General features: G+C 40.9%; 1 protein-coding gene across 5 annotated transcripts; it reads left to right on the forward strand.

Moving 5' to 3' along the window:
• The first annotated feature begins 181 nt into the window (after nt 1–181).
• hrh2b (histamine receptor H2b) lies at nt 182–5,921 on the forward strand. Of its 5 annotated transcripts, none has more exons than XR_009240031.1 (4): nt 182–268; nt 1,446–1,553; nt 3,597–3,702; nt 5,228–5,325. XR_009240031.1 is itself a non-coding variant. In XM_058626407.1 (4 exons), the coding sequence occupies exons 3-4, from the start codon at nt 3,790–3,792 to the stop codon at nt 5,702–5,704; spliced, it is 1,098 nt and encodes a 365-aa protein (XP_058482390.1). In that variant the 5' UTR covers nt 182–268; nt 1,446–1,553; nt 3,597–3,789; the 3' UTR covers nt 5,705–5,921. The 5 variants fall into 5 exon arrangements, 4 of the variants coding, with proteins under 4 accessions (XP_058482390.1, XP_058482392.1, XP_058482391.1 ...); XM_058626407.1 differs by having other exon boundaries at nt 3,597–4,410; nt 5,228–5,921; XM_058626409.1 differs by having other exon boundaries at nt 190–268; nt 1,509–1,553; nt 3,597–4,410; nt 5,228–5,921.
• Nucleotides 5,922–11,288: the final 5,367 nt, after the last annotated feature.

Consider the following 11,288-nt stretch of genomic DNA (forward strand, 5'->3'; position numbering starts at 1 on the left):
GTGTAATGCAGTTTTTAAAAGGCTTTTTGTGTCATTTGCTTTCATCACAAAAAGCCTCAGATGCCCCACTTGTGCACTAGAGGGAGTGAGCAGTGCTTGCAGTGACCAGACTCAGCTGTGAGATCAGAGATTAGAAGGAAAAGCAGGGAGGAGAGAGAATAACAAATGAGCTGGGGGGGGGGGGGGGGGTGCAGTTCGCGCTCAAGGAATCACAGGAGAACATTCGTGATCTTAAGTCCTGGAACCTGATGTACACACCATGTATGAGGTGAGTCAACCTATTCATTTGGGGGGGGGGGTAAAGGTGTTACATGTTGAGAACCCAGGACATTTATACACATTGCATTTGTGAGATTCATTCATGTATGGCACACTTTGGTTGTACATTCACAGACAGTGATAGGTATGCAGACAGTTGGTTTATTCTGCTGCTCTATCACAGCCGCCAGTAACGTATTTGAATTATTAAGACACGGGTATAACTCTTATACTTCTGCATGTGTGGGTTAACTGTCAGTGTTCTGTATGTTAATCTTTTGGCATTATAGGTTTAACCTATCATGATTCCATTCCATTATTTTTATTGTCGTAACTTGTGTGTACAATGCGACATTGCAACATTATTACCAGTAGTGACATTCTTTGCACTCGGCGTCTTCTCAACTTTACAGTTGCTGCATTGTTGTAAAGGAAATAGCGATAAAATCCAAATATGAAAATGTAGGATAAAGTAAACTGTAGAATAAAATTAAATAGTAATAAGCCACTGCAAACTCTTGTGCAGCTAATGCAAAAAATAACTAAAATAGTGCAAACTTTTATTAATGAAAAAGTTGATCGTGATAATTGTGTGACACTTGAAGAAACCAGTATTTATGACTTTAAACTTCTACATGAACTTCAAACATCTGAAGTAAAACATTCACAGCGATGACGTGTTTTTGTGCACGGTGCATACATGCATGGTGATAACTGCTGTTATTGCATTAATGCCCCAGCCTTCAGTTCAGTAGCCTAGAGTCAATGCCCAGACACTGCTTTCTTTGCATCGATTTAAATGAATCATTCAACTCAAAATAGTGATTAAAAGAGGGCGAATGAGGACAAGGCCAGGGCACCAAAGGAATTTACACAAATCATATAAGTGGTTGAATATTTAGTTCCTGGAGATTTACCCCTTTTGCACGCTGTGCTTTCCCTTTTCACATGTTGTTAAATAAGTCATCGATATTGTCTGCTCTCCCACTGCACTACTGGGCCGGATATGTTGTCACACTGTCGACTCATAACTCACTAGATAAACTTTGTTTACTTGTCAGTGTGGGGGATTTTCTCAAGAGGGTTTACTGCCTGAACATGAATTATACTACCCATAAGTAAGTTTGTATAAGTGTATATTTAGAATATAATAAATATTGAATACAAATTATTTGTTTTTTTTGTAGCTTTAGAAGAGGTTCTTGCTTTATGGATGCCCCCCCCCATCTTGTGTCGCCATGTTTCTACAGGAGCCTGAATGGACTCACCAGCCACAGCACCCATGTTGCGTGAAGGTAGGCGGATTAATCAATCAAGTTCTTCAAGTTTTATTTTCCCAGATATTAGAAGCCATATCTAACCCCCCAAGATTGATTTTTGCTCTTGAGTGAAATAAATCAGTTCATTTATTCTTCTTTATGGACAGAAATCAACAAACATGTGTTACACAATGTTTAAATACTATATAAATGTACTGTCCCCTGAATGTTTGTTGCATTGCAGCTGAAGACCAAAGACCATATTGTGGTGTATCCTGTGATTTAATAAGTCGCCAGCCACAGTGTTAGTATACTGACTCTAGTTAACCAGTTGTTCTCATGTATGACAGTGGAAGTGCAATTGTGTGCCTGTGTACTTTTGAACATCCCGCAAGTAAATAACTAACATTTTAAAAGAGAAATACATTTTCTTCTCATGTAAAAAAACATTTCAGACAATCTATATTGCTATAGCGTTGTGCTTCATGTGGCACAGCAGCAACTGGGGGAAATGAAAGACAAAGAGACATGGGCACAAGAACAATTTGCTGATGTTTATCATATTACACAATAACTACCGGCCATTGGCACAAGCCTCATATTGTGAGTGAGAGCGCAGTGGGGCTGGTGTTGGGACCAGAGTCCGATCTTAACTTTAAACAAAGAAAGGTGTCATTTTTTCCCCTGAGAAGAGTCAAACCAAAGATAAAACTGCCTGGGATTTTCCTGCTTGTAAATAAATAAATAAAATGTTTTATTAATAATAATATTCCATCATATGATAATACTGTTGTATAATGTCATCTATTTATGTAAACAGCACTGTCATCTCTGCGTCAGAGCCTTAATTAAAGATTCCATGACGTGAATGTCCTGTTGTAAAAACGCGGACAGCAAATTAAAAACCACACTGTCAAACATAATGTCGTCTCAGGTAATTATACTGGACAACATTACTACAGTTTTACTCTAGAAATACAGCATTAGAGCCGGTCGTATACATGTCCTAGATTTATCTTCATAAAATGCAGAAGCAAAACCGAAGGGCACACACCATGCGTGTTATCTTGCTATCACATTCGCTGTAATCGGTTTTGCTCGCTGTTTGATTCAATTTGCACGTCAGTGTTGCAGGAGAACAGCTGAGGCTTTGAATAAACACCTCGCAGAGAAAAAGAACATGTTACAAGGATGTGTTCACCCCTTTCTTTCGCCATTAGACAGCCTTTTTGTGAAATGTGTTAGCCACTCACACTACATTTTATAAAGAAAGTCATTGTGGTCTACTGCTTCCCCTTTCTGGTGAGTTCGCTTCACCGAGGTAAATCTGAATGAAGGATTTTCTCAATTGGCTAAAATCAGTATATGCAAATACTGATTTACTTGTATTTGTGACCTCTTAATTACCTTTTTCTGGCATTCACACTGACCTTGTCAGGACCAGTAGTCCAAAACCTGGTCCTATTAAGGCACAACCTCATTTCGGAGGAACTGGTTAAGTTTAGTGAAGATTTTAATTGTAGTTAGGTTCAGTTTATGTTTAGGCATAACGCTTTGTTTAGGCTGTCCAAATGAATGGAAGTCAGTGCCTAAGTGTCCTAAGGAGAACAGCTAAGATGGATTAGTTTACTTGACTCCTTCCAGTGGCAGAATATTTTATTTATGTGTTTAAAAAGAACTTGTCTCGTGTCAGCCTTCTACACTGTGTATATTTGATTTTGTCAAGCCATGAAAACAAGAAAAACAACAGAAAATATCAGTTCAAAATCAGTTTTTCATGTTTGCAGCAGCTCTTGCTACTTTTTAAGCTTTTGATATTCAATTTGCCTCTGTTTATCTGTATTTCTTATATTTCCTAGTGATTATTTATTCATCATTATATTATTTTGTCTTGACTTTTTGTGCGTCCCTGCTGCTGTAACACTGCAAATTTCACAGAAGTAATAATTATCTTGTGTGCCTTTGTAAAAACTGACTTTAAACATACGGCTGCAGTCAAACATTTGCACAGGTGATAAAATATTATCTATATGGTGAAATGTGAAATGCTTATTGTCATTTGTGTTTGTTCTTCGCCAGGAGCGCAGATGCCACAGAGGCCTTTAAGAGCAGCATATAGCGAATAAAATGATGGCCCGGATTTGTTTTCCACTCAGCGATCAACGTCTGAAAAGTTTGGAAATAAGTACGTGAAACACTTTTCACGTTTTTCTCCTGGGATTCAAACATTAGCACGGTTTCAGTCACGTGGTGCCTGAGGAAGGAGCGCACCATGATCTCCACAGCCCTCCGCTGGGTCTTCCTATTGTCATTTATCATTCTGACCATCGGTGGGAACGTACTTGTGTTTCTGGCCGTGGGACTCAGCCGTCGACTGTGGCGCATTGCTAATTGCTTCGTGGTGTCACTGGCAGCGACTGATCTCCTGCTCGGCCTGCTGGTGCTGCCCTTCACCGCCACTGTGGAGCTGCGTGGTGGCAAATGGTCCCTGGGAGGAGCCCTGTGTAACATCTACCTCTCAGTGGATGTCATGCTGTGTTCATCCTCTATCTTGACCCTGATGGCAATCAGTGTGGACCGATACTTGGCCATTTCGGCTCCTCTTAGCTACTCACGGAGAGTCACCCCACTCAGTGTGACTCTGGCCCTAATCGCCATCTGGACCATGTCCCTTACTATGTCCTTTGTACCCATCCACCTTGGGTGGAACACTGTGGACTACAGGGTGCAGCACTCTGACTGGGGCTTGGGGGATGAGGACAAAAAGGGGCACTACTGCCAGTTTGAATGGAACAATAACTACGTTCTTATTTATACCTCTGTCGCATTTTACCTGCCTCTGCTTCTCATGATTGGAATGTATCTTTGCATATTCAGAGTGGCACAAGAACAGGTCAGTGTTGGGTACAGTTTCGTAAAATATGCTGAGGTAGCACATAAAAGGTCATAAATCATGTGCATCAATCTGAGGCTTGAGTTTTCTGTAAAATTGGATGCAGTTTGAAAAACTTCTACTTTTCACTTGATTTATGACATCAGTGAACATTTCCTTTAGGAATAAATTGTCAAAATCACTAGTTTCAGTTGTTCTTTCCCAGAATATGGCGTACATTTTCTAAATTATGATCTAATTTTGAGGAAAGTATGTGTGGACATATGAGTGGACACCATGTGACTAAAAGTCTTTGAACTGACATGGTGCCCATCAAATAGCTTTTGTTTTGCAACTGGAAGACTACGTCTTTATACATTATTATGATCTATACATTCAACACATTAAAGCTGCAGTAGGCAGGATCATCAGAAATATACACACAAAAAAGGAAAACGTTTAAAAATGACTTGGTGACACTCAAATGAATTAGGTTAATTCAAACTCAAGTCAGTTTAACGATGACTATGTCATTCAAATAGGTTAATTTGAATTGCAGTTAGCAAATGCTATGGAGACAATTTAATTCAATTAACTTCATTTAAATTTATATGCAATGATATGCAGACAATTGTTCATTCAACAAGTTCATTCAAACTAATGTTAGGATTTTATACAACTAGCTCCTCATCAGTTTGAATGAACTTGATGATGATGATGATCATGAAGTATTTTTTTCAAATGAAGTTTTTATCTACGTGTTGTGTAGTCAATTGTTGACTAAAAGTCCTGAAACTGTCAGATAAGTGAATGAGTTCATCTGTCTTTCTGTTTACAGGTGCGGCGTATTCGTGCTGCCACGCCATCGTTTCCACGTATGGCATCAACTGTTGCCACAGTCCGTGAGCATAAGGCCACAGTGACCCTTGCAGCTATTCTGGGGGTGTTTGTCATCTGCTGGTTCCCTTACTTCACTTACATCACCTGCGTAAGCATAAAGGAAAAGACCAATCCTCCCAATACACTACACTCAGTGGTTCTTTGGCTGGGCTACTTTAATTCCGCCTTGAACCCAATATTGTATCCAGCCTTAAACAGGGACTTTCGCAGGGCCTATGTAGACCTGCTTCGCTCTACAGGACAGTTTTGCAGGAAACTACCATTTACTCGTGCATCTGTACACCACAGATTGACCTGCGTGAGCGGACAGAAGGTGTCTCAGCAGTTAGAGAAACACGAAGATAAGAAAGAACCTGAAATGGGGAATGGTCTCGTGTGTCATGAGCCCAACGCTGTACCTGATGAGCCCAGGTGAAACACTGTGCTTGTGCTGGACTGTACACCTGCTGCACTGTAATTCCAAACTCGCTCCACTACCAGATTAAACATTCACGGTATCAGTTAGCTGTTTCTTGTTTAGTGCCACACACAGCAAGCTCATGTCAAACCCAAAGCACTGCATTGTGAATGTAATATTTTTTATTAGCGTATTGAGAGATCCAGCTGAATAAAAGCCTCATGTGTGTCAATGATAGGTGGCTGTTATTTTCCACATGACAGATTTTTACTGCGTGTTCACTCCAACAAGGTAAATTGCATCATGTCTATCACATGTAACTAGCCTAACGCCAGACTTCATGTGTATGATTCTGGAAAAGGTGTACTGACCCACTAGGCGTAACTCTGTGCGCAATTGGATGAGCTTCAACCAATCAGACCAACGATCCGCTAGGCGTGATGGTTATCTAGTAATGCCAACTCAGGACTTTTGCCAGTGGGAGCTCCGTGGAGCTAGTCGCTTAAAAGGGAAGCAACAGCCAAATCAAAAGACAGCTGCTCTTCAGAAGACGCCACGTTGGACGTATACAAAAGCTGCTAGATGTCACTTCTCTGTTATCATCGCAAGTCAAGTCTGCTTCTAGCATGCTAGGGGTTCCCTTCTGAAGATTGCCAAAACAACGTCCTTTCCAGACGTGTCTGCACAGCCAAATCCAATTGCTTGCAGACTGGGCTAGGTTCACCCAACAATCATTATTTTGCGAGTGGGAGAGTCGATTCTTAATTTAAATTAAGGACCTTGGGGTTGTGCCTACACAGTTTTGTCTTATTTCACTCTTGTTTTTATTGTGGTGTTCTTGTAAATGGACAGTTTTAAAAAACTTAAAAAGTAAAATTTAAAAACTTGGCCTGTAGATACATTTTCTTTTGTGTATTGTGGTCTGCAACAAGAGGAGACCGGGGAAAGCACAGTTGGAAACGTATAATAGGTTTGCCTTCCATCTCTAAAAGGATATCATGATATCAGTGGCATTGGTGAAATAGGGACTGATTGTTGTGAACATACAATTCATGTGGAGGATAAAGTGGTAGAAGATGAGTGAGGGAACGCTGACATGTTTTGCACAAGTGACTGGAGGGATTAGATGCAGAGTGGTGCAGGTGGTTAAAATGTTGCTAATTGTTTATTTGCCCCTCCCCTTGACGTTGCTAGTGCTGGTGAATAAGTGTCAAGCAAGTTTATTTTAATGTACAATATGTGTGAGCTGGGCCTGATTCAAGATGGATTACGTCAGTGACTTTCTACTGATTAACTGCAACTACACAGTGCATTTGTGAAAGGTTTATTGTTGAGAGTGGTTGCACTGATGAAATTACAGTCAAGATGCTCCTGCCTATTTAAATATATTTTGCACTGAACTACATCAAGCTAATAAAGCTAAAACCCCACAACACATTTATTGCAATTTTGTTTGTTTTTTTACGAGATGAGAGTAAAAATGTACACAGTATATTTTGCACTGATAAAGTATCACCAGGTGACATTGGAATAGAGTTAAATGTAACATATGTAATATATCAGTGTGTTACTGTGATATAAATAAAATAAAATAAACAAGACTATATGGTGCTCACATAGACATGAGCATGCTCACAAAAAAAGATGAACGCTTTAAAGGTCACATGTAGCTTGGTTACTGGCAGAAATTGAATGCACTGCCCATGAATGCTTGTATAGGTGTAGAATTGCTTTAAAATTAAATTGTTTGCTTTTGTAGAATTATAACAAGATGTGTATATGTCCTGTTTTTTGTAAGAAGCACCTCCTGAGCCGAGCATCTCTCACTACTTGTGTTGTCTGAAGTCTGAAATCTCTTGTCCTGGCAAGATCCAGAGTTGTGCCTAAACGTCAGATGCCTCACTTGGAACTCAATGCTGCCCTCTCCAGTGCCCAGTTGACCACTACATTACAAACCAAGCTAAGCCTGCCAATACAGAAAATCATCTACTGGAGCGATTCAACCACTGGCTTAAGTCTGAATCCTGCAGATACAAAGCATTTGTCGGGACACATATTGTCCATCCTGGACCAGAACAGGTCTATGGTGAAATAAGATGGAAGTATTTGATAATTGGTGGAAGAAGAGCCATCAGAAATGGAGCCAACACAGCTGTACCAAATGGCAGATTGACATCCTGCTCAACTATGTCTAAAGTAGCTCCCTTTCTGGTCAACAGGAGCTGACTGTTTCGGACCCCTATCTGTCAAGCTCAGTCGTGGAGTGGAGAAATGCTGGGGCATCCTCTTCAAGTGTTTGACTACCCACTGTGTTCACCTGGAAATTTGGATGCTGAGGCATTCCTTATGGCCCCGAGGAGGCATCATAATCCTGTCTGACAGAGGTACAAATTTCAAGGCAGGAAAAACTAAAATTGCAGAGGCATTCAAAGCAATGGAACCACAGTTCCAGGAGCAGCTTTGGTTCGACAAATCTCCTTCAGGTTTATTCCATCGCACTCCTCTCTTTTGGTAGTGCATGGGAGCGAGAGATCAAGTCTACAAAGTCTTGATAGTTGTCTTAGGGGACCAAGCAGTCAGTGAAACTCTGTTGCGGACTGTTCTAAAAGAGGTGGAGATAATCCTGAACTCCAAACCCCTTGGATACCTCTCTGCAGATGTTGTAGATCCTGATCCAGTTACTCTGAATCTTCTGTGTATGGGTCGCCAGGATGCTTCTCTTCCCAAAGTGATGTATACCTCCCCGAGAAGCGGTCAAAGACTTCAAAGATTGAGACTTTGGAGGAGAATGGAATTTTCCAAAATCCAGGTTGGCTGTCAAAAAGTCTCAAGCACAATAACCTGGTCTCAGCCTGTCAACCTGCACATAATAACATAATGCTCTGTGCGCTGTGAAGTGGCACACCTGCAGGAGATTATTTAAAGGTGTGTCTTCCACGTCTTCAGGTCTCTTGCACAAGCAGCTCACCTTGACCATCCTGATCGCTGTTGATTCACTCCGCATGCATTCATGCAAAAAACGTTCTAATACTGTCTAAGAACTCCTGCTCCCAGTGTCCAATACACTTCACATCTATGTGTGAAGTAGTGATAAAGCAGAGTCCTCTAATCTCATTGCTGGTCAACAGCCCGTCAATGCTCTGCAACTCCATAGAATTGGACCTGACCCAAAGTCAGCCAGAACACCTCACTTCACCCCATTGACTCAAAGTATGAGGCATAGTGTCTGGGCTGGTCTGTTGAATCTGTCGGACCGTGTATCCACATGTTCGTATAACTCAAGTGTTGTCTGCGTTTGTTTGACTGCCTTGTTTAAAGCAGCGAACAGGCTGTGTAAACTTGAAATTTGCAGACTGACCTGGTTTCACCTGCGTCAGCCTGTGTGGTTTCACGCCATACATTCTGTGTTCACACAAAGTGTGATAATCTGATATCGTGCTTGTTGCCTTATGTATATAAGGCCTGGGCAACAGGCTACCATCTGTGATGACAGAGGATACATTTCTAATTTTCATCAGGGCTATCTAAGGTTCACTCCACATGATCATCATTACCTATATCACAATTACTTGGCATAAAAATAAATAAAGTCACATCTGCTGTACAAAGGACAGTGTGTTTACAAGTGACACAACCTGCATTGTAATTGTATTGGAGAGTGCCTATTTCATCAATTATTTATGGATATTTTAACTAAGAGGTGTTAACATTGTAAGCAATGTAACATAGAGCCTGCTGCTTATAAGATAATCCGCTTCTGCATTATTGGAAAGACACTTGTTTTTTTACCAGTGTTCAAAGTGGATATAGAATTGTAATTACATTGCTTTAGTGTGCAAATAATGTGACCATTATTAATTTGAATGAAAATGGAGAAGACAACCACAGTGGTTGTGGATTATTTTTGTTTGCCTGTAAAGGATGAGTTGGTGGAACGAAGTTACTGTAATACACTGAAAACATTGACAAAGGGATAAAAAATTTGTGGAAGAAACACTGGAGCGTCATCTTCATTGTTGGCCAGTTCCGGTCCTAGGGCCTTATGTTATCCATGTGTGTTCTAGACAGTGTGGCCAAGTCAGAGCAGCTCTACTTAGTGAGTAAAGTGCTCTTTCCCTGGGTTCTGAATAGGACAAGCACCTCGAGTCACGGAAACTAAAAGCTATGCTTTTCCTTAAGCTGTTTCTTTCTTCCCTTCTTACTTTTTGTAAAGAATGACATTTATGATTGTAATATACTGTTGGAGGGAGAGCCACTAAAATGCCACAGCGGCTGTGAGGAGATTAATATATTAAATATGGACAATACAGAGGATGAGTGCGAGAAAAATAGACAGAGGAAGCAGTGTGTCATGTTCTTCCCCGTGAGCATTTCCCCAGTTCAGTGGAGTGAGACACAAAACAGCACAAACGGCAAACCTTAGGCTTTTGTCACGGTTTGAATTATAATCTGAACTTTGTGGTGGTTACTAATAGCTGACTAATATAAATACATAATAAAATATAGCCAGATGGGTGTGCTTGTGGAATGCTCATCTCATTAAGGCAACAGTTCTTTAGCAACAGTATTTGCTGCTCTAAACGAACTACGTCTCTTCAAAATTGCTGGAGCTGAAATCTGCCAATTTTCTTTTTTTAAATCCCTGCTATCTCAACAGCTCGTTTATGAGCAATGCTGTCACGGTGTATATAAATCTTTTTGCGCAACTACTTCTGGACAGGGCTACTTACAGTTCCATCGACCCAGGCATCCGATTAATAAACTCCAATCTTTCTGAAAGGAAGAGAATCTTGGCCTCCTTGCAGGCAAGACATCCAAGACCATTCCCATTTAGAAATGGGCACGCATGGGCACGAGTGTGGGTGTGCCCTGCCCACACTGTCCCACAGTTAGCCCACACTTTCCCACTTTATGTTTGCTGGGGGGTTCTCTCTCTCTCCTCGACCTCCACTGATTATGTGTCAGTTGTTCCACATTAGCAGTCCTTGCCTTGCCCACATTCGGCAGCATCAGGTCTGGTAGCAGTGCTGGCATCATACGTAGCTGCAAAGCTGATACTAGCTGTAACATTAGCTACGCTGCATGTTCTACTGCTAGTGAATAGCAGTAGAACATGTGTCCAGATTTGTGGTGGAGGCTTCACATCGCGTTTTTGTCATTTCCTGTTTTATTTTGGTGAGGCTTTAGGGTTTCCTGTTGGTCTGCATGTCTACCTTGTCCTTGTTTTATCTGATTACCTTGAGTGTTTGCACCTGGTGTCATTCCCTGATTATCAGCACCTGGTCCCCTTTCCCCTTCTTAAGTCACTCATTTCCCTTTGTCAGTGCGTTTTTTCATCTCCATGTTCGCCGTTACCTTGTTCATATTTAGAGTTACGATCCAAGTTGATCTAGTTTTCGTTTTGTAGTTATAGGATAGTTTTTTCGCCTTTTGTCTTGCCTTTGGCATTCTTTTATTTTTGCGTTTTTGAATAGCGTTTTTGCTCTTGCCTTAATTTTTTTGAGAGCGCAATAAAGCCTCATTTTTGGTTTCACATATCTGACTCAGTCTTGTGCATATTGGATCCAAGTTCTGTGGTACGAACCTTGACAGATTTTTGGAA

The sequence above is a fragment of the Solea solea genome, chromosome 4 (genome assembly GCF_958295425.1).
Source record: "Solea solea chromosome 4, fSolSol10.1, whole genome shotgun sequence".
NCBI classification, from domain to species: Eukaryota; Metazoa; Chordata; class Actinopteri; order Pleuronectiformes; family Soleidae; genus Solea; species Solea solea.

What these genes read in the sequence shown, in the direction of transcription:
- hrh2b (XM_058626407.1), top strand. Translation starts at nt 3,790, where the DNA reads ATGATCTCCACAGCCCTCCGCTGGGTCTTCCTATTGTCATTTATCATT. An exon ending in TCAGAGTGGCACAAGAACAG is followed by an intron (nt 4,411 to 5,227) that starts GTCAGTGTTGGG and finishes TTCTGTTTACAG; the next exon opens with GTGCGGCGTATTCGTGCTGC.